At 48.4% G+C, this 23,773-nt stretch overlaps 2 protein-coding genes across 2 annotated transcripts; both read left to right on the top strand.

The window, feature by feature from the left end:
• The first annotated feature begins 19,080 nt into the window (after nucleotides 1-19,080).
• LOC136455071 (secreted RxLR effector protein 161-like) lies at nucleotides 19,081-19,515 on the top strand. The gene has a single exon (XM_066455246.1). It carries the CDS (start codon nucleotides 19,081-19,083, stop codon nucleotides 19,513-19,515), a length of 435 nt encoding a protein of 144 aa, XP_066311343.1.
• Nucleotides 19,516-21,269: 1,754 nt separating this feature from the next.
• On the top strand, nucleotides 21,270-23,188 carry LOC136479929 (xylan O-acetyltransferase 14-like). The gene is made up of 4 exons (XM_066477634.1): nucleotides 21,270-21,888; nucleotides 21,966-22,140; nucleotides 22,228-22,424; nucleotides 22,513-23,188. The coding sequence occupies exons 1-4, from the start codon at nucleotides 21,314-21,316 to the stop codon at nucleotides 23,063-23,065; spliced, it is 1,500 nt and encodes a 499-aa protein (XP_066333731.1). The 5' UTR covers nucleotides 21,270-21,313; the 3' UTR covers nucleotides 23,066-23,188.
• Nucleotides 23,189-23,773: the final 585 nt, after the last annotated feature.

The following is a 23,773-nucleotide window of genomic DNA, read 5'->3' as shown; positions in this document are numbered from 1 at the left end:
GGTCCTCGTTGGATCAGCGCCTCCTTGGTACTCGAAGCCAGGATGAATCCTCTTCTGGCAGGGCTGGATCCTTCGGCTGATGAAGTTGCTGACCACGCTTGGGCCATCAAGCTTTCCCCATGGGATCATCCCGAGCAGTTCGGCGATCTGCTCCAAGTTCTCGGGCTTCTCCGACCAGCTATTCTTCTTCTCTGGAATCAGCCCCACGTCGCACAGGGTGATGGTGTTCGGCTCTTCACGGATGTAGAACCACTTCTTGTACCACTCGTCCAGTGAGGTGTTCCAGGGGCAGTGCAAGTATTGAGCCTTCATGCCATCGCGCAGATTCAGGTAGACGCCTCCGGCTATCTTCGAACCACCGCTCCCTTTCTTCTGAAGACAGAATAGGTGGCGAAAGAGGTCAAAATGGGGCTGGAAGCCACCATAAGCCTCACAGAGATGGATGAAGGTGGAGACAAGAAGAATCGAGTTGGGATGCAGATTGCAAATCCCAATCTCGTAATACAAGCAGAGACCCTGAAGGAAAGGGTGCACTGGAATCCCAAAACCCCATTTGAAGAAGTCTTCGAAAACCACAATCTCACCTGGTTGTGGATCGGGGAAGCTTTCTCCTTCTGGCGCGCGCCATCCAGCGAGTGCCTTGTTGTGGAGCACTCCCATGGCGACGAGGTCTTCGATGGTCTGCTCGTTGCTCCGCGACTTCCACCACTCCTTCGCCATGACTCCGCCTTTCTTCTGGGCGTCTCTCTTCACCATTAGTCTGTCCTTTCTAAGGGGGTGGATGCGGTGGCGAGGGGGTTGGCGATGATTATCGGAGGAATAGGGTTCGGCAAGAGGAAGACGAAGGTTGCGGCGGCGAATGATAATGGGGAACGGTGTTAGTAACTTGCCAGATCTACATTATAAATAACAAAGAGTTCCGTCGTTTCGTCCGCCCAAGATTCTTAGGAGACGTGCGCACGCGCAGCTGACGGTTGTTCACACCACCTCGAGATCTACGCTAATAAACGCGCCCCTTCGTTTACAGTGTACGCGCCTCTTCGTTGATAAAGTGAGAGGGCCCACACTAACGCACCTCCATACAGGTGCCAAGCGACAGTTGGCCAGAAAGAGTAAGAGGGCAGAATGCCGTGCTATACCTGTTTGCTTTTTTGACCAGACGTGTCAGATTGGACTTGGCAGAGTAAGGCGACAAATAAATACACCAAATAATAGTACAAGCGGTGCACGCGGTAGTGGATCGTCCAGACCACTACTGTGTTCGAGGACTGCCCAGAGCACTACTGTGCCCGGGGATTGCATAGACCACTACTGTGCTCGGGGACTGCTCCGACCACGGTGACTTTTCTGACCATTACTGTACTCAGTAAATGCTATGACCACTACTGTGCTCGGGGACTGCTCCAACCACGGTGACTTTTCCGACCATTACTGTACTCAGTAAATGCTATGACCACTGCTGTGCTCGGGGACTCTTCCGACCACTACTCGGAGTTTGCTCTCCTCGGCTACATGTGATTTGTACTCACATACAGTTGAGAGATATTTCTTTAGACCTTGCTACAAGGCTCATACTTCGCCTTCCAGCAAGCTCAGGGACTAAGTGGGCACACTTCACCTAGCGGTGAATGTGTTTGTTTAATCGACCCCTGTGCTTTGAATGATTGTAAGGATTATTAATGTGCTCGGGGACTGTCCCGACCACTGCTTGAATAATGGTTCTCCTTGGCTACATGTGGTTGGTACTCACATACAGTTATGAGACATTTCTTTAGACCTTGCTACAAGGCTCATACTTCGCCTTCCAGCAAGCTCGGGGACTACGTCGGTACGATGCACCTGCCGGTGCATCTTGTTTTGCCTGTACGGCAATTGGATTCTTAACTACAGCGGAATTTCTTTTTTGACCCTGGCACCACGTGCCTACGTCACCTACTACCAGGCTCGGGGACTAAGTGGGCACACTTCACCTTGCGGTGAATGTGTTTGTTTTTCGACCCCTATGCTTCTGATGTTCAAGGATGCTATGCTTCAAGACCATTTACATTTCTTTTCAGAAATACAAGTGGGCACACTTCTCAGGACAGAAATCTTTTTCTTTTTTATTAAGAGCACCATACATTCTTCGGACAACCTACTTCTCCGGTAATGACGGTGGTCAGAAGCGTCGAGGACTCAAGCCTCACTTGTCGGAGAAGGTTAAAATGGCGTGTCACAGCATAATACATGATGCTCGGGGACTAGCTGTGGGGGTATTAACCCCTATACCCTTACGGCTAGGCTTGGGCTGGCCCGGATCGATGGGTTCGGTCCACCCGAAAGACGACATGCGGCCCAGTTAACCTGATCGAAGTCCCGCACAAGGAATCAGGATGGATTTGGTGACCAAGCAGGATCCTAGTCGGTTAGAATAGGAATCCTTATCCGGCCACATATGGCAATTGTAACTGACTAGGATTAGTTTTCAGATCTATAACCTTGCCCCCCGGACTATATAAGGCGGGCAGGGGACCCCTCTAAAAGACATCTCTCATTGACATACAGCAATACAAATCAGACGCAGGACGTAGGTATTACGCCTTCTTGGCGGCCGAACCTGGATAAAAACCTCGTGTCTGTCTTGCGTCACTGTCTTGTTTGAGGCTTGCGCATCTGTCTGCCGATAATCTACTACCTTGGGCATACCCCTAGGTAGACTGCCGACCATATTTCGTCGACACCATGGTCTTCCAACAATTGGTATCATGAGCCCATGATCAGAAAAGCTAAACCCAATAAAAAATCTCGAGCGGTCACATATGATGGGGCACCCCGATGTGTGACTATGGGAACAATTGGTATCATGATCCTATGGTCAGAAAAGCTAAACCCAATAAAAAATCTCGAGCTGTCGCATATGGCGGGGGCACCCCGATGTGTGACTAAGGGGTGGGAGAACCCTCACCTATCAGGCTAGTCTTTTAGGTTGGGAAGGCCCAAGACCTTATATGTTGTAGCTCCGGTGGACCTGAGACCTGTGGGAGCGCAGGCTCGTGGTAACGAGCCAGACCGGCTGCAAGCCAGCTCCAATAGATCATGAACTCGGCGGTCACCACCGGTTCCAACAATTAATATCAGAGCCCATGGTCAGAAAAAGCTAAATCCGATAAAAAAATCTCGAGTGTCACATATGGCGGGGGCACCCCGATGTGTGACTAAGGGGAAAATTTTTGGGGTTTAGTCCCACATCGTGTAGCGGTGGTGGGGGAGCACAACATATAAGGCGGTATGTTGTAGTTCCGATGGACCTAGAACATGTGGGAGCGTAGGCTCGTGGTAACAAGTTGGGCTGACTGTAAGCCAGTTCTAAGATTGTGAACTCGATGGTCACCACCGGTTCAACAGAAGTCACAGCCTAGGCCTGTCGGCTGCTGCACGGCAACCTCCTGCACGTCTGCTTGTGGCTGATACTGATGATAGTTTGGCATCGGATAATAAGCGATTTCCTGCTTCACCTGTTCTTGCTGACTTTGGGTGGATGTGGAGGCTAGATAATAAGCGGTTTCCTGCTTCACCTGTTCTTGCTGACTTTGGGTGGAAGTGGAGGCGTACGTGCGTGCGTGAAGCCGTGAAGGTGAAGGCACACGTTGGCGGGCCGTGAAGGTGAAGAAGGCACACGTTGGCGGGCGGCAGAGGTGGGAGTAAGACTGGACGAAAAACTCAAAGCTCGTTAGCTCGCTCGGCTCGTGGCTGGCTCGACTCGGCTCGGCTCGTTAAGATAACGAGCCGAGCCGAGCCAAGATTTTAGCTCGTTAGCTATAACGAGCCAGCTCGAGAGCCGCTCGCGAGCTAAACGAGCCAAGTTTCCAGAAAAAAAGTATCATTTAAGGTAGTTAGATGCATGAATACTATAGTATTTTATTATACTTGTATATATATTAGCGCATATTAATTTTTTATTCGATTTAAGGCTGCTAGATTCATTTCTTTTATATTATTATTATTCTTAAACTTTAGATAAATGCAAATATTATAATTTATGTATTTTTTATACCTGGCTCGCGAGTTTAACGAGCCAGCTCGAGCTTTTAACGAGCTGAGTCAAGCTGGCTTTCTAGCTCGTTAGGATAACGAGCCGAGCCGAGCTAGCTCGTTATCTTAACGAGCCAGAACGAGCCGAGCCGAAACGAGCCAAGCCAGCTCGTTATCCAGCCTTAGGTGGGAGTATATAGGCCAGGCCGACCGACGCATGGATGCGATCTTGTTTTGCCGCTCTCCTATTTCGATTCATTTCATCTATCTTGTTTTTGCCGCGATGAATACTACACGGGTTCCGCGCCCGACTCCATGTCTAAAGTCTGAACTGAAACAAACCGGGCACCCGCCTCCGATCCCATTGGTCCTAGCTAGAATGGCGTGCCGCCGCCACCGCCATTCCGTGCCCCAAGCAAGGTCGCCCTCACTCCAGCCTGCCGGCCAGGGCTCCGCGCGCACGGCGCACTACTAGAGAACAGACTTTAGAACGATGTCCCAATTTGGCATTAGCCTCGGCATTTTTTGCCCCCGGGACAAAAGGACCCTTTAGTCCCGATTGGTAATGGTCCCTGCCCAACGGTCGTCCGCGGGGCAGGGATCTTTAGTCCCGGCTGGTATTACCAACCGGGACTAATACCAGCTGGGACTAAAGCTTTTAGTCCCAGTTTGGGTGATGCCCCGAGAATAAAGATTAATCTTTAGTCTCGGTTTGGCTCCCTAACTGAGACTAATTATCCCGGCCTATAATCCAGCTCATTTCTTCCTCCCCGAGCCCGAGCCATTCCATTCAAACTCACTGCCTCTGTTCTTCAGCTTGCTGTTGTTCTTGCTCTCTCCCCCTCCATTGGTGTTGCTCTTCGATTTTAGAGGTAACAAACTTAATCCTCTTATGTTTTATCAATAGCTTATCTCATTTTGCGATGTAGATGCATGTGTAACTTTATATGTTGGACTTTATTATGATTTTATATGTCATTTTTAGCTCAAAATCACATGATGATTTGCATATATGTTTGGATAAACAAAAGTTAAATTAGTTCATCAAAATCACGCATCGCTCGTCCTTGCTGGAGCACGTGCCATGCTCATCCCCGGCGGCTTACGTGATCTTAGAATTAATTTTTCCATGAAATGAAAAACTTAGAAAATAGTTAGAAAATTGTAGAAAATCCGTACTAGTTAAACTTGCAGACCGTGTTCAGCTCGGCGAGCATGTTCTCTGCCGAGCGGTAACGGACGTCAAGGAGGAGCTTTGATTCTACGAGGGAGAGCGGCAACGGTCGTGGAAGACCGTGTTCCCTTTCTCATAGAATCGGAGCTCTTCCTTGGCCAAGTACGGTGCCGTCCGGGGGAGAAATGCTCGCCGAGATGATCACGTAAGCAAGGTCAACTAGTACGGATGGTTATTTATTGAAACATGTTTTTGAGCAATAATTTGATGGAGATTTGATAACTTCAGACCTACAAATGTCATCTACAAATGTTACTGTCCTCGGCAACCTAAACGCCAGCGAGCTCGCCGATATCGAGCATGTCACTTAGAATTATTTTTCCATAAAATAAACTACTTAGAAATCATGCCTTTTATTTTTTAGAATTAAATTTTCCATGAAATGAAAAACTTAGAAAATAGTTAGAAAATTATAGAAAATCCGTACTAATTGAACTTGCGGACCGTGTTCATCTCGGCGAGCATGTTCTCTGCCGAGCGGTAATGGACGTCAAGGAGGAGCTTTGATTCTACGAGGGAGAGCAGCAACAGTCGTGGAAGACCGTGTTGCCTTCCTCGTAGAATCGGAGCTCTTCCTTAGCCAAGTACGGTGCCGTCGGGTGGAGAAATGCTCGCCGAAATGATCACGTAAGCAAGGTCAACTAGTACGGATGGTTATTTATTGAAACATGTTTTTGAGCTATGTGATTTCTATTTCATTTTTAGCTCAAAATCACATGATGATTTACAATAGTAAAATCACTTGATAGTTTGGTATTTTACTATTATACATAGTACATATTTCATGGTTTAGTTAGATAAATAAATAATTTTAGTTTTGTTTAAATATATCATTTTAGAAAATGTGAAATTTACACTAGTTTGCAAAAATAAGTATAGAAAGTAGATGACAACTGGTACCGGATCCTCGGCCTCTCGTTCGGTTGCGAAACGACTGAGGCCAGAACTCCCTCTCATTATCTGCGGCAAGTGTAAGCAGAGATTGTGATGGAGTACCGAGTCAAGAGACAGGGACCCAACAAGAGTCGTGTTTTCTACAAGTGCCCGGATCGCGATGTGAGTTTCTTACACATTTGATTATTATGGCTAATTGACCTGCTTTTTTTGAATATTTTTGACTAAATATTTTTTGGCTTTAATTTCAGTGGGAGGGCAATGGATGCGATGGTTGGTACTGGGAGGAAGATTATGCTACATACGTGCAGAATTTGGGTGCGCTTGAGGTAGCGACTGCTGCTGATGAGGCAGTGAGCCAGCAGGAGAAGCTTATTGATATTCAACAGAAAAATGATTTGTCTGTTTTAGTTGCGTACGATCACGAAATAATTATGTTACTGAAGTGCATTGTAGTTTTAGTTTGTTTAGTGATAGTTGGGATTGCTTACGTTGTAGCCAGGCTTAGTTAATTAATCAACCGTGTGTGTCATCTATGTTGTGTAATAAAATACTTAATTATGTTCAAGGTTTTTATAATTTGTCGTGTAATGCAGATTATGTCATGCCATTGGATGTACAATGTTGATCGCCGCTCCCAAGACTTTATTGAGGGCGTGCACTATTTCTTAGGTGTGGCCGGGGCAAATAAGCGGGATAGTTTCATGTGTTGTCCATGTGCCATATGTAAGAATTTAAAGGAATATTCAAGCTCAATGAGTCTTCATTCATATTTGCTTAAGTCAGGTTTCATGTCAAACTATATATGTTGGACTAAGCATAGAGAAAGCGGGGTCATGATGGAAGAAGGTGAAGGAGAAGATTTAGACATTGATGACATTATTGCTCAGTATGGTGCCTTTGATGATACTACAATGGGGAGAGATGAAGAAGAGGTAGCGGCAGAAGATGATCTCGGTGATGCTCTTGGCGATGCCATTCGTGATGCACAACAAGAATGCGAAAGTGAAAAAGAGAAAGTTAAGTTCGAGCGCATGCTTGAGGATCATAGGAAGTTGCCATAGGTACGAATGAAAGTGAATGAAATATTATTTTTCTATTAATTTTATATTGGCTTCAAAAATAATTGACCCATAACTTGTTTTTGTAGCAGGGTCTCCCCCAGCCTAGCCCAATCATTCATTCCCCATCTCATCACAGCGTCGCGGGGGGCGAGACGACTTCATCCCCACGGCGATCTCCAACTCCTACACCGGCCCCATCGCCTCCACAACGATCTCCAACTCCTACACCGGCCCCACCACCTCCAGAACGATCTCCAACGCCTCCACGCCGGACTCCAACACCGGCCTTATCGCCTCCACGCCGGTCTCCAACACCGCCCCCACCCCCTCCACAGCGACGCACTACAAAGACGTCTAAGGTCCCGGCAGCAAAAAAGACCCCCAAAAAAAGAGTTATTTCTCAAGAAATATCTCCTAAAAAGACTGATGAGCAAATAGCAGCTGAAGAAGACAAAAAAGTGAAAGATTTTTTTATAGATATCCAAAAGCAGAGACAAGCGAGGCTTAAGTAGAAGTCGTACTTTTACATACCACGAGATTAGCTGAGGTAGAAGGTCGAAGCTCACAAGAAAAAGATGCTTGAAGTTCGTAAGCCTTCGCCACTATCAGACTATGACCGCTCCCTCGTGAAGTCACATGATGCACATAAGAAAAGGAAAAGAGCATCAGGGAAGGATGTCCCACAGCTCGGACAACAGAAGCAACCAATGCAAAATCTTGTTGTTGCTAATGAATATGGTTCCAACATAGAAGTCTATCGACTAGACAACTCTGGAGAAGTGTCGGTTCAGACCTTAATGCTTTTTTTGAACAAACTGGTTTAACCTTGGATCAAGTGACGGGCAAAGCTCCAATCTAGAACCTGGAAGTTGATACCTGGAAGACTTATAAATTTGACAAAAGTCTATACAACCCTGCGGCTCTGAATGAATTGGGTACGCAAATGTACTTGCTCAATAAGTGGTACATGTAGGCGTGTGGCAGGGGTGAGCAGTGGATCTTTGTTAGATTTAGAGACCATCATTACTTCCGTGGAGATGACATCTTACATATTAGTTTCGAAGAATTGCATCAACTATTCCACTTGGACGCTTTAGACAAATCAATCATTAGCTCCTTTTGTTTGTAAGTGATTCTTACTTTTATTTAATAAACTCACTTCCATACGTATGTGTATATAATTATCCTCATATATAACTTATATTTATATACGGATTCCAGATGTCAGAGCTCCAAAGAATACAAGACACCAGTGTTGGCTTCATTGATCCTTATATCGTATTCAAAACCGATATTATTGTCAAGAAGCACTGGATATCTGAAGCATAGACGAATATCATAAAGTTCTTCGTGAAGCAGCATGACAAGACAACAATACTTTTTCCGTACAACTTTGAGTAAGTGTTAATAATAATGTAGTCTACATATTTTATGTAATATCAATACAACTTATATGCATGTACGTGTGTGTATAAACCAATGCAGATTTCACTAGATACTCATTGTCATTGAGTTAAACTCAAGTCAGTTAGTAATCTTAGACTCATTGAGAAAAGAGCGAGCACTATACCAAGATATGATAGACATTATCCAGGGGTAATTTCGATCTCTCGCGCACAACTATTATTGAATAGACTTTGTCATAATTTATTAACGATCGTACATTATTGGTCGCACAGGGTTTGGAAAGAGTTTATTCGGCAACACCGCAAGGATTGCAAGGCATCACTTAATATAGTTAAAATACCAGTAAGTTGTACTATATATACTTCCCCACGTGTTTAATTACTATATCGTACTTCAATTTACGTGTGAGATGATGAGAATAATCTTATTCTCGTACAGTGGTGTTTGCGGCAGGAACCAGGTAATAACTTGTGTGGATACTACGTTTGTGAATTTATCACTGCATACATAAGAAGAACTCCTGAAGATGTCCTCCGAGTACGTATATATCAATTTTTTATTTATTTTTAAATGAATATATATATATATATGTATTAATACTTTTCCTTTTGTTTCAAATGCAAGACTGAATGGTTGAAACGAAGGGTCATGCAAAAAGATCATCTGAAAGCAGTTCAAGAGTCAATAGCAGGATATCTTCTAGAAAAAGTGCTAAATCCCAACGGCGAGTTCTACTTTGATCTAAGGAACTAATGATGTAAATTAAATGTTTATTGATATCGTTATTTTCGAGAACAAGATTATGAAAGTGTTGTATATATACATATATATCTATAATATATATAGTTTCATACTTTATTCGAATATAATAATGCTCGAGATGAGAATTAGATGAAATTATATGCGTGCGTGTATTTATATTAGCAGCGTAGAATACGTACATAAAAACATATTATATATTAAACAAATATGTGTAACTGAACTGAAAACAAATTAAACAAAAAAAAGAAAAAGAAAAGGAACCTTTAGTCCTGGTTGGGGTTACCAACTGGGACTAAAGGGTGCGGCCAGGTTTGCTCGGCTGGAGACCAACCGGGACTAAAGGTCCCTCTTTAATCCCGGCTCGATGACCCGGGACTGAAGGTTCCACCTTTAGTCCCGGGATCGTTGTCCCGACGCGATAACCGGGACTAAAGGCCGTTACCGCCCGGGACAACAAGTCCATTCTGTAGTAGTGGCGGGCTGGCCATGGCGAGCTCGCTTGAGCTTGCGCTTGCCTTGGTGATTCAATCGATCACATGTACGCCAAACGAGATGATAAATTCATGAGGTTCGGCTGGTGTTTGAATAATCTTGATCGAGCCGAGGAGCCGGACGAGGTGAGGCATGGTTGATCGAGCTGTGCATCGGTCAAGCCAGTGTGGATTCCTCCTCTTGTGAGCTCCAGTACGTCCGGTGTTCTGACAGTGGTTGTGGTGAACACCACAAGCAGTCAGAAGAAGAGGATTAAAATTCAAACACGACGAGGTAGTTCAAAAACCACGGTTAGTCAGTGGTGATGCTCTAGTGTAGTCTAGTCTAGTCAGAGATGCTTCCATATGAAATTGCAGCACCTGTGCACGATGAGCTATCAGACATGGCGCTAGACTTGTTCAGAGAGCTTAATTCGTTAAACCTATACTAGAAATGAGCCGGACCAATTCACCATGTCAAGACGGTCAAGTGTGCGTGTGTGTGATGGAACGCCTGTTAGCGGGTACGCTGCTATGAGTCGAATTAAATCTGGGATTCCATCGGGCAATTCGCAGACTGAGGTGTAGAGGTGATCTTAAGGCTGCAGACAAGATATAGTATTTGAGATAATACCAAGTTAAATTCATCTTTTCTTTCCCTTCCCTTCAGGTTAAATTCGACAGCAATATATGGAGGTAGGAACTGTAGATAGAAAATTAACAATTTCAACAGGTGATGAAACAAGATGAACAAAAACCATGTCATCTTTCCCTTCAAACAGTTGACCATGTATGCCCGTTTTCTCTTTCGTCTGAACTCTGAAGAGTAATCTAGAAATGTGTTTGTACAGAGAAACAAATCCGCCCGGTCCGTGTCCTCAACTAGACGATCCTGTGATGAATACCTGTTGCTCCTCGTATGTCTGTCTGATTTTCCCCTTTATGTGAGCGATTTTAAATGCTTTTCCTTCTTTGTGAACACAAGGAGGCCACTGTGAAATGGTGCTTAGTGAGGAATATGAATTTTGAAGATGGTTATATCCTAAGCTGAGAATTCAGTGGGACTTGATTTGTTAGAAAGTCCAAGTTTTTCAATTTGCCTTAAGGGGTGATATGATATTACTGGAGACCGGAAAAAACTGAAAATTTTTCAGTTAAATCTATGGACAATGCAATTACTCCAAATATAATTGGGACTTGTCACAAACACATCTGGAAAAGGGAAAATTCCTCCAAAAGTCAAAATCTTTGTGGGGCTAATGGAAAACAATGCAATTCTCACAAAGGATATTCTTATTAGAAGAGGATGCATGGGTTGCTGACGCTAGGTGCTCCTTCTGTGATAACAATAAATCAATCTCTCACCTAATCTTTGAGTGTCCTGTGGCCAAGGTTATTTGGGGTATCATTGCTACTTGCACTGGTGCAAAGCAAACAATGTAACTCGATCATTGCAGCAGGCTTGGGAGTGGGTCAAAGTGTGGATTCCTGATGGGAAAAAAAATGTCCATACATTTGGAGTGGCTGCTATATGTTGGGCAATTTGGAAATCTAGTCTAGAAACAAAGTGTGTTTGAAAATAAAACTGTAAAGAAGTTGTCTCGTGTTGAGTGCTAGATGCGAAGACAGCATCATGTGTTTTGGGTACTAGGGAACATGGTTCTTGTTATCTTCTTCTTCTTCTTCTACTAGGCGTTGGTATCCCATCGTTACTGTGTTAATCTTCTTCAGCTTTTCCTTTTCAAACATGATGCATGGTCTATTCTCTGATTCTTTCCCATCGCTAACATTCATCTACTTGGTTGTCTTCATCCGTAATGCCAGATAAGAAAACAACATTTCGTTTTTGAGAAAAAAGATGCCCAATGATATTCGCAAAACCGAATTCTTGCACAAGTCACTGAATGGCATTTCATGGGCCATAAAGTGACCACGTATCAAGCCCACTACGGACCTAACGAACTAGTGAGTCCAATGTGCGAGTGCGCATGAGGGCCATAGGTAAAGATGGCAATGGGGACCCGCGACCCGATACCCGACGGGTGTTTACTCCATTAGGGTCTAAATATGGACTAAACACACTACCCATGGGTACGTAAATGGACCAAACCCTTCACCCATCGGGTATGCGGGTATGGGTATGTTCTAGCAGTCCCCGTACCCATTTATCCATGGGTGAAAAATACCCGGCCCAAAAGTGAAGAAGCCCACCAGCCCATGTAAAACCCTAGGTTTGCCAACCCTATCCCAATTGCCATTTTCCCACGGTTCCACCCGCATGACCCGCCTGGTCGCCTGGATTCTGGAGCCGTCGACGCCTGGCCTCCCACCGCCGAAAAAACAACGCCGCCCGCCCATCCACCCCTCGTGACCTCGTCTCGACGTTTATCGTATTCGCATAGCAGATTCACATCCTAGCGTCAGGAACTCGCCACGCCATGCCGACGACGGAGCAAGAACGGTGATTCCCCTTTCCCTAATTCCCTTCATATCATATTCTCCCCCGTACTATTGCACTAACTAGCTTCTTCACTCCGGCGTCAAGGGACTTCGTGGAGGCCCTAGAGGATGGTGACCGCCTAAAGTTGCCGGATCCCGAGCTCGTCGACGCCGTGAACACTCCGAAGCTGCTAGATCCGGAGGTCCAAGCTGAAGTCGCTGGCGGCGCTCCCGATGGATGAAGGGTTTGGTCCATTTACGTACCCGTAGGTAATGTGTTTAGTCCATATTTAGACCCTAATGGAGTAAATACCCATCGGGTATCGGGTCGCGGGTCCCCATTGCCATCTTTAGGTGAAACAAACCATGGAACTAAGCACTTACATGACCATTTGAAGTCGTGTACACTTAGAAAGATCAAGACAGCAGGGAACAAGACTTGTCACAATCCTGTTTAAGGTTTGGTTCCACAGATTCAGGTACTGTTCAAGTTGAAAACTACACATTTGACCTTCTGGTCTTGCCTCCAAGACATTCAAGAGGGTCTACAGGAACTTGAACTTTGAGCAAAGCAAGTTTATAGGCATGGTTAGTGGTGGTTGCAAGTTCATCACTTGAACTGCATGTATCAAGGCAGTCAAGGGGTCCGCCATCCGAAAGAGATTAATGCTCCGTGGTTAGACTACAGATTCTGAAAAGTAATGCAGGTAGAGAGAAACAAATATGCTTGCCAGTAACCTTGGTTATATTTGGTGCAAAAACCATTGCAATGTTGCGAGCATTCATCTTGTTGTAGCTTTCATTTTCCACCACATCTACCATAAGATTGATGGCCCATTCAAGCAATGCTGCTTCAACAGGACGTAGGGTACTTGCAAGATGGCTACACTCTTCTTCAGTGTTGCAGTGCATCACTTGTTATGGAGTCAACGAGTCTAATACTCTACTTGGAAGTTCCCGAAACCATGCCTATAATCAGTAACTTCTACATTAATTATGACTAATGTAGAGGAGAAACTAAATAAAAAGGAATCTTAATTTACAAAAGATATTTTTATATGCTATTATTTGTCTAATTTTATGTGCTTTGGTTAGTGATGGTTGCTGTTGAATTATTGATTTTCATGTGCGTGAATAAATTATTGGCGGGTACGGGTGACCCGACGGGTATGATTTACCCGGCCGTGTATGGGTCTGGGGAAAATTCCCCACCCATGACGGGTATGGGTATTCTGACGGTACCAAATTTTTATAGCGGGGATGAGTCTGAGGTGGCCATACCCGATGGGGATTTACCCATTGCCATCCTTAGCCATAGGTGGACGATTTTTTTTTCTATACTACTTCCCCGTTTGTGTTTACTTGTCAGCAACTTTTTACTATAGCAAATTTGACCATCTGTTTTTTCTTCTAAAAAAATCTTAGATACTTCAATGTATATAACACTAATGAAGTACGTTCAATAAATAATCATATATGTGAAAACTTGATGTATCTAAAAATCTTTTGCAGAAAAAACGTATGGTCAAAATTGCTACAGTAAAATTTCGGTGACAAGTAAACGAAAACGGAGGTAGTACTTTTTTCGAAAGATCTGTTACCTGCTTCCATTGATAAGGGAAGAGCACAATATTTACAAGGTTTGGCACAAGGATCGCCCATTTTGCATGGCTTTCACATCCTAGTGAGTGACATGCCACCCCTACGTTTTAGAGTTCTATCTTACGTAGGATTTACAGCATCTACAAGAGGCTGCTCCAGCGGAGGCAGCACTGCTTCCAGCCCTCTATTTCCGGCTCGTATCCACGTCCTTGCTTCCTCCTGTATTGCTCTGAAGACCTGCTCCGACGTTCTTGAGGATCTGTGAAAAAACCGAGGAGAACGAGGAAAGGCTGTTTTTTCCCTTCTCGGGCCAACGAGGAGAACGAGGAACATGTATTTTGCCTCTTTCTTTTTTGTGTAAAGAGTTGCTATATTTTAGATGCCTGAATTTTTAAAAATATAAATTTTTAGATAATAATTTTATACAATCAACTAGTATAATTAAAAGGAAAACTTACAAGAGATAGTTCATAATTTTTTTTCTATAGCCGAACAATGAGAAAATTGCATGTTTACTAAATAACAACGAAAAATTAGGCACCTAAAATATAAGAAAACTGTTTTTTTAACTTACCTATTGCCAAATTTTATTAATTTTTCTTTAACTTTTTGTTTCATCGGTCTTTCAAAAAAAACTTCTTGCTTTCTTTCTCTATTCGGTATTACTCAATTTTAGCTTCTTGAGAAAAACGTTGTAACTTCATATGAACTATTTCCTGTGCAGCACTGCAGCAACAGCGTCTGTTCCACGTGCTGGTTCTTGACTGCATTGTTCGGTTTCATGAACCTGAAGCGTCACGAACGACTAGTTCGTACTCACTGATGACCAGTTTGTCCATGGTATCGATTGTGGAGAATCGGAGCTGGAGCTGGGGGTTTCAGGATCTAGAACATGCTGATGTAGCTTCCCAATGCTACTAAACCATGCATGAAAACAAATTCGAAACAAGATACTCAATCTGAAAAAAGTAGGAGTAGAAGTCAACACTCGTGTGCCGAAGGCTCCAATGTTCTGTCAACCAAGATTATCGTTGTCATTGGAGGTTCCAAGTTTAGGTCGATCTTCATTTGGTGTTGGGCTACTCCCTACTTTCAGTCATGACAACTTCAGCATGTAAACTAATCTGCTGCTATCCCATCTCTGTACGCATGGCAGGGGCAGGCGCTGAAAGGACTCTCTGCTGTTGTACTGTAGCCGCAGCAGTGGCAGCGTGCCGAAAGACTTCCCTACCGCACTGTAGCCACAGCAGGTGCGGACGTCAAAGTCAGCTCTGCTGTTACATCTACAGTGCGGGTAGCAGCATGGTAGCATGGAATGTCTGTGTACTATGATTAGATGGATATAGTTGTATATATAGCTTCCCACTGCAACTCAGTAAAGTGAGCGAGTTCAGTTTTGCCATCTCCTCTGCAGAGCTCCAGCCAACGCTGGTGCTTGTGTTGTGTGTGTGCGCGCTCTGTTCTCCCTCCCTCTTCTACCTCCAATAGTAGTGTGTGTGGTCGACAACGACGGTGAGTGGTCGGCTCACCCGTGCTGGAGATCTCGGAACCAACAAGTGGTATCGGAGCTATACAGCGTCATCGCCGGACTAACTGCTGGCGATAATGGACGGTTTGGAGATGGGCGATAACAACGGCGCTGTTGTGGCTACCCAGCCAGGATAGGAGGTCATCGTGTGCACGGTGCGGGAGGTCAGTGGCACCAGTTGGTCGACGCTGACTCGCACCAACTATGACGAGTGGGCGGTGACCATAAAGGTCAAGCTCAGAGCCCAACGGCTCTGGAATGCCATTGACAAGGGCACCGACAACGAAGAAGACATCATGTCAGCGTTGGAGGCTATCCTTGCTGCTGTGCCAGCGGAGTACAGGGAGCCGTAGGGGGCGAAGAACTCTGCTAAGGAGGCGTGGGAGGCTATTGCAGCGATGCGCGTCAGCTCCGACCGCACAAAGAAGGCGACGGCCCAGCTGCTGAAGCAGGAGTACGCCAAACTCAAGTTAAAGGATGGTGAGTTGGTGGAGGACTTCTCTCTCCGCCTGCAGTCGCTCATCAGCAAGCTGAGGAGCCACGGCGTCACCATCGACGAAGAAGAGGCGGTCTCCAAGTACGTCCACTCCGTGCCGGTTTAGTACATCCAGATTGCTCTCTCTATAGAGATGATGCTGGACTTGTCCACCCTCATCATTGAGGATGTGACAGGCCGTCTATGGGCGGTGGACGAGCGTATGGAGCAGGCCACAACAACGACGAACAGCGGCATGCTGCTGCTGATAGAGGAGGAGTGGGCTGCCCGGATGAAGAAGTCCAGGAAAGCCTCCTCTAGCCATGGTGGCGATTGCAAGCGCTGTGGCAAGGCTTCACAAGTAGGAGAAGAAGGCTGAGGCTCATTTAGCGCAGGCTGATGAGGATGATGAGGCCACTCTCCTGATGGCGACGTTCTGTGCACTGCACGACGTTGAGGCGAAGAAGGGAGATATGATGGTGGTGGAAGGGCATCACAAGGCTCTGAAGGCTATCAACCTCAACGAACCGCGCGCCCAAGTCCACCTCGAACGTGTGGGCGGCAAGCAGGAGCAGCGGTGGTACCTAGACTCCGGTGCCAGCAACCACATGACGGGCTACAAGGAAGCCTTCTCCGAGCTCGACAGCAACATGACCGGCACGGTGAAGTTCCGTGATGGCTCAAGGGTGGCGATCCGAGGGCGCGACACCATCATCTTCAGGTGCCAGAACGGTGAGCACAACGTGCTGACGGATGTGTACTACATCCCACAGCTACGTTCAAGCATCGTCAGCATCGGGCAGCTGGACGAGCATGGATGCAAGGTACTGATCGAGAGCGGGATCCTAAAGATTCAGGATCAGGAGCAACATCTTCTCGTGAAGGTAAAACACTCACGTAATCGATTGTACCTGCTCGACTTGAAGGTGGAGCAGCCAGTGTGCCTGGCAGCATAGCACACTGAGGAGTCGTGGCTGTGGCATGCTTGGTTCAGCCAACTCAGCTTCGACACGCTCGGTCGGCTAGAGAAGATGGTCCGAGGGCTACCCCACATCAAGCACGTAGGTGAGCTCTGTGACAACGGCCTGGCCAGGAAGCAGAGGAGGCTGCCATTCCCAAAGGTGGCCAAGTATCGTGTGGCGGACGCTCTCGAGCTCGTCCACGGTGATCTCTGCGGGCCAATCATGCCAGCCATAAATGGTGGTCGGCGGTATTTCCTCCTACTCGTGGATGATTGTAGTCGCTATATGTGGTTGTAACTCCTGATGAGCAAGGACGAGCCGGCGGAGGCGATCAAGAAGTTCAAGGCACGCGTGGAGGTGGAGAGCGGCAAGAAGCTATGCGTGTTGTGGACTGATCATGGCGGTGAATTCACTTTGGTGGAGTTCGCTGCGTACTGCGTGGGTCAGGGTGTGGTGCGACACCACATCGCGTCGTACTCGCCACAATAGAATGGCATGGTGGAGCGGCGGAACCAGATAGTGGTCGGTATGGCTCAATCCATGATGAAGGCTAAGAGCATGCCGACAAGGTTTTGGGGTGAGGCGGCGACCACGGCGGTGTTCATCCTCAACTGCATGCCCACAAAGGCCCTGAAGGTGTGACACCGTTTTAAGCTTGGTATGGGCGCAAGCCGAGCGTGCCCTTCCTTCGAACATTCGGCTGCATTGGCCACATCAGAAAGATGAAGCCGGTCCTCATCAAGCTGGAGGACAGGAGCACACTTATGGTGCTCCTGGGCTATGAGGAAGGTACCAAGGCATACTGGCTCTACGACCCACACATAGGTAAGGTGGTTGTCTTACATGATGTTGTGTTCGACGAGAAGGCGGCCTAGGACTGGGATAGTCCGGGCATGGGGGAAGCTGGCGGCTTCACCAGCACCTTCGTCGTTGAGCACTTGGTCATCCACAGTGGTGAAGATGCTGGAGATAAGGTGTCGACCACTCCAGCAACAGACTAAGCACTCCTGGAGCACTTCGAGAGGGGTGTCGAGCACTTCGAGAGTGATGCTGAGCGGTTCTGCAGTGGTGCTGACTACTCCAGGATGAGTGTCGTACGCTCCCATAGCGGAGCCGAGAGGTCTTGCAGTGGTGCCAACCACTCTAAGACTGGTGCCGAGCACTCCTACAGTGGTGCCAACCACTCTAGGAGTAGTGACGAGCACTACAGCCAGGGTGCCGAGCACTCCGGCGGAATAGGGGACTCTATCGACGCTGATCGAGTTCGCCTCACCTCCAAGCGATATCATAGAGTTCGTGGATGCTTTCCACGATGGTGAGGAGGTGCGGTTCCACAGGCTGGATGACATCATCAGTGGCACAGGGTCCTCAGGCCTGACGGGTCAGCTGCTCAATGACCCAGAGCTACTTCTCGTCAGTGCAGAGGAACCACCCACGTTCGTGCTGGCCGAGGGCGATGCAAATTGGCGATGGGCAATGTTGGAGGAGATGAAGGCGATCGAGGAAAACGAGACTTGGGAGCTCGTTGATCCACCTCTAGGATATCGTCCGATCGGCCTGAAGTGAGTGTATAAGGTCAAGCGGAACGAGCGTGGCGCCATTGTCAACCACAAGGCGCGCCTCGTCACCCGAGGCTTTGTCCAGCGCAAGGGCATCGACTTCGAGGAAGTCTTTGCGCCAGTAGCGCGCATAGAGTCTATCCGACTGTTGCTGGCTTTGGCAGGAGTGAAGGACTAGCACGTCCATCACCTGGATGTAAAATTGGCCTTCCTCAACGGCGAGCTGGTGGAGATAGTCTTCGTCAGGCAACCTCTGGGTTTCACCATCAAGGGAGCGGAGCACAGGGTGCTCCGACTGCGTAAGGTGCTCTACGGGTTGCGGCAGGCCCCGCGAGCGTGGAACGCCAAGCTTGACGCCACGCTAGGCGAGCATGGGTTCACACGGTGCGCAACCGAGCACGCGCTCTACACGCGGCGACGGAGGAAGGAGGAGCTTGTCGTCGACGTGTATGTGGACGACTCGATCGTCACCGGCGCACGTACGGAGGACATCGATAGCTTCAAGCGTGAGATGGTGGCTCATTTTCAAATGAGCGATCTCGGCGCACTCTCCTACTACCTTGACATCAAGGTGAGACAGGGGAAGGAGGCGCTCACGCTCGGTCAGAGCGCGTACGCCTCGAAGCTGTTGGAGCGGAGCGGCATGGTTGAGTGCAAGTCGTACGTGACTCCGATGGAGGAGCGGCTGAAGCTAACAAAGGCTAGTACCGCGGCGAATGTAGATGCAATACTCTACCGGAGCATCGTCGGTGGTCTGCGCTACCTAGTCAACATGAGGCTAGACATTGCATTCGCCGTGGGCTACGTCAGCCGCTTCATGAAGGATCCCCGAGAGGATCACTGGGCCATGGTGAAGCGACTGCTGCGCTACGTCAAGGGGACGGTGGATCAAGAGATCGTCTTCCCCAAGACCAGCGGAAGTGGGCTACAACTCACTGTGTTTAGCGATGCAGACATGGCGAAGGACATCGACGGACGGCAGAGCACCTCTGGCGTGCTCGTCTTCCTCGGGTTGGCTCTAATCTCATGGCTGTCGCTGAAACAAAAGGTGGTGGCGCTATCCACGTACGAGGCAGAGTATGTGGCGGTGACCACAGCGGCGTGCTAAGCTGTGTGGCTGCGCTGGCTGCTGGGCGAGCTGACCGATGTGGAAGATTGCCCACCAGCACAGATGGTGGACAACTAGCCCGCCATCGCCCTCGCTAAGAATCCGGTTCTCCACGACCGGAGCAAGCACATCGACATCAAGTTCCACTTCCTCAGGGACTGTGTCGATGGAGGGCAGATCATCATCGAGTTTGTCGAAACTGGTCGGCAACTCGCGGACGTCATCACCATGCCGCTCGGCCGTCTTCGGTTCACGGAGCTGAAGAAGATGATCGACATGGTGGAGGTTCTAGGGTTAGCAGTAGGATTAGAGAAAGAATTATAAAGTAATTTGCTTCTCTTCCATCCCTGTACGCGCGGCAGGGGCAGATGTCGAAAAGGCTCCCTGCTGCCGCACTGTAGCCACAGCTGGGGCAGACGTCAAAGTCAGCCCTGTTGTCACATCTATAGTGCGGGTAGCAGCATGGCAGCCTCGTATGTCTGTGTATTAGGATTAGATGTGTAGAGTTGTATATATAGTTTCCCGCTGCAACTCAGTAAAGTGAGCGAGTTCAGTTTTATCATCTCCTCTGCAGAGCTCCGGACAACGCTGGTGCTTGTGCTGTGTGTGTGCGCTCTGTTCTCCTTCCCTCTTCTTCCTCCAGCCATAGTGTGTGTGGTCGACACCGACGGTGAGCGGTCGGCTCACCCGTGCGAAAGATCTCATGACCAACGCAGTAGACACGAAGAATTATGCAGCAGGTTGCTGTGAAAAAGGTCCGATGTTGAACATCGCATCGCGTGATGGCGGGAGATGCACAGCAGTTGATAGTACAAAAAAGATGTGCACAACGAAAGGCCTTCTTCCAAAACTTTTGTGCTCGACAAGTTTTAGCCATAGAAAATAGAATCTTCTCTTAGAAGGGAAGGAAGACCTGGATTTGATTTGAGTTTCAGTTCTGCCGTCCAATTAACCTGACTGGCCTGTTTCCTTTTGATTAACTCTTAACTTTATGTCTTTTTTTATATATACTCGGTGCTCTGCAGGCTGCAATTCATTAGCCTGTTTCCACAAACATGATGAATGGGCAGCTGAAAGAGACACTGCATTAGCCTTTTAGTTTATGCTTGACTAAATCAAGGAATATACAATGGAGACCCTAACTAACCGGACGTGACACTCATATGCACTGTAAACAAAGCTTAAAGTTGGTGAATGAATGCTACTTCCCAGCTATTGATCTACAATTAGTCTCTTGCGGTTAGGGCTTAATTTGTAGGGCAGGAATTTACTAGCTGATGGGGTCTCACTCTCACAAGAATTGCGCTAGTTACATGTCATCTGCTCCACGTACATGGACTTCTCCAAAAATTTGTAAACCTTAGCTTGCAAGCCAGATGGGGCAGCTCTGACTTTGCAGATACGTACATTACTGGTACTACAATGAACAAATCGTCTTCAGAAACACCATGGCCAAGCCTGTTTCAGCTGTTCTTCACTTCTTTGTGCATCGGTCAGAACCACCTCCTAACTTCTCCATCTCCAGTGTTTGTACACGCACAGAACGAATACTAATACAGTACGTTTTGCGCCCTGATTTGGAGAGGAATTGAGGCGTTGATGCAGTTCATAGTAGTTGTTTAGGTGCACCAAAACCTACAAGATCAAGGGGCAACAACTCTCTCAGTCTCACCTAAAAGGAATCTTTTACCACAAGCGATCGGTTAGCACCTGCTGCAGTAGTGCAGTGCCAGTGCACTCACGACTCACCTGCCTGCGCACACACCATGCAAGCTATTTGATCGCACACGCAGTGCTAATGCTTGCGAGCAACCGGCGGACCCTGCAAAATTTCCTCGGCCCCGAATCCCCGATCGACGTCGTCGTCCCAGGTGTCAAGATGACCGGGTGCACCACGCCGCGGAAGGGGCGGAGCACGGCCGGCGCCGGCGGTGACGGCCTCGAGGAGGCGTGGCTGGTGTCGGAGGCGCCGGCGAAGAAGCCCCACGCTAAGGCGGCGGCGTGGGGCGTCACCGTCAGCTTCGTCCTCCGCCGCGGCCACTTCAACTCGTTCGTGCTGCTGCTCCTCGTCTTGTTCGTCGTCCTCGCGATTTCTGTCACCACCACCAAGAAAGACAGCGGCGGCGGCGGCGGCGGGCCTGAGCAGCGGGAGACGACGACCGCGACGCCACCTGCGGATGACGCCGGCGCCGGCGGGCAGGGTGAGTGCGACATGTCGTCCGGCCGGTGGGTGTACGACGACGCGGCGTACCCGCTGTACAAGGAGAGCGCGTGCAAGTTCATGTCGGACCAGTCGGCGTGCGGCAAGTTCGGGAGGACGGATCTCAAGTACCAACACTGGCGTTGGCAGCCACACGGCTGCGATCTTCCGAGGTGCGTGCCGCATACGTGCATAGGAACTCGCTTGTTTCGTGATCATCAGTTGCTGATGAATGCCGCCGGCCGGGCAGGTTCGACGCGGTGAAGCTGCTCCAGAGGCTGCGCGGCAAGCGGCTGGCTTTCGTCGGCGACTCGCTGAACCGGAACCAGTGGATATCCATGGTCTGTCTCATCGACACCGCCACCCCCATGCTGCACAAGTCCATGGCCGGCGGCAACGGCTCCCTCGTTTCCTTCAAGATCCATGTACAGCCGATCCACCATGTCTGTCATTCAACATGCATGCATGTATGCCACCTGAGTGAGACTGACACCATCAGATTTTGCGTGCAGGAGTATAACGCGTCGGTGGACTTCTACTGGTCGCCGCTGCTGGTGGAGTCGAACTCGGACCATCCGGTTCACCACCGGGTGGCCGACCGCGTCGTGCGCGCCGGCTCCATCGACAAGCACGCCAGGCGCTGGGCCGACGCCGACGTGCTCGTCTTCAACTCCTACCTCTGGTGGCGGCGCCCGACCATGAAAGTCCTGTGAGTGTGTGCTCTGTTCCATCTCACTGTCTGACTGACGGTGAGACTGACACTGACCGTGCGTTTGGTGCGGCGTACGTACGTGCAGGAGGGCGTCGTTCGAGGCGGCGGCGGAGGGCGCGCACAGGGCGGTGTACGAGGTGACCAACAGCCTGCGCGCGTTCGAGCTGTCGATCAGCACATGGTCGGAGTGGCTGGAGCGCCACGTCGACCGCGCCCGCACCCAGCTCTTCTTCACGAGCATTTCGCCGACGCACCTCCACTCCGACGAGTGGGAGGCGGCCGGGGCCGGGAGCGGCGGCAACCACCAGTGCTACAACGAGACGGAGCCGATCATGGCGGAGGGGCACCGCGGGCAGGACACGGACCCGGCGTTCGCGCGCGCCGTGGAGGCGCAGGTGGCGCGCCTGGGCGCGCGCGGCGTCGCCGTGCGGGTGCTGAACGTGACACAGCTGTCGGAGCACCGCAAGGACGCGCACCCGTCGGTGCACCGGCGGCAGTGGAGCCCGCCCACGGCGGCGGAGCTGGAGGCGCGGACGCGCGACCCCAGCAGCGGCGCCGACTGCATCCACTGGTGCCTCCCCGGCGTGCCCGACGTCTGGAACCAGATGCTCTATGCGCACCTCGTGTCGTCGTCGTAGCTAGGTGGCGGCATACCAGCTCACCAATTTCGCAGCTCATTTTTTCCTTTTTCATTATTTCTTCAATTTTATTAGGTATTACGCTTTGCAAATGTAAAAGCAACAGCGTAGTTTTTAGACTGAATGAACACGGTCACCGCAGTACACAACCCGGTCGTCCTATGCAGCATAGTTCATTGGCTCAGTGGATACTAGGCTTAGGCATCACCGAAACGTAAATTCTGGTATTTCGCTCTTATTCCAAAATCGTTATGGGTAGTAGATAGGTTGGAGCATGTGGTTGGCCAAATCTGCAACTATGCACCTTAGAGCACCCTCAATAATATTTTAGGGCCACCCGTGGCATGATTTTTGGCACGATCTACAATTTTGGCTGTGTTTGGGCACAGCCAAAAAAACAAAACAAAAAAAAAAGACCATCCATTAGTGTGCTTGCCTTAGCTTGTACATGGTCTAGCGTAACGCAGTTGTCTAGGAAAAACAAAATGCCTTTTACATGGTCTCGCCCTGAAAAATAATATTCTCGTTTGTTTTTTTATGATGGATGTAATTTAAAATGAAACAACCTTTTTAAGAGCAGTGCTATCCTAAACACAAAAACTAAACCGTCGGTGATTCACTCGTTATTCTGTCTAAATGGCCACTTAAACCAACAAAATGCCCTTTTGAATGTGATAAACGGTCGATTAAATGGAAATGGTATATCAT

The sequence above is a fragment of the Miscanthus floridulus genome, chromosome 1 (assembly GCF_019320115.1).
Source record: "Miscanthus floridulus cultivar M001 chromosome 1, ASM1932011v1, whole genome shotgun sequence".
NCBI classification, from domain to species: domain Eukaryota; kingdom Viridiplantae; phylum Streptophyta; class Magnoliopsida; order Poales; family Poaceae; genus Miscanthus; species Miscanthus floridulus.
This window is presented reverse-complemented; position numbering and strand designations above follow the sequence as displayed.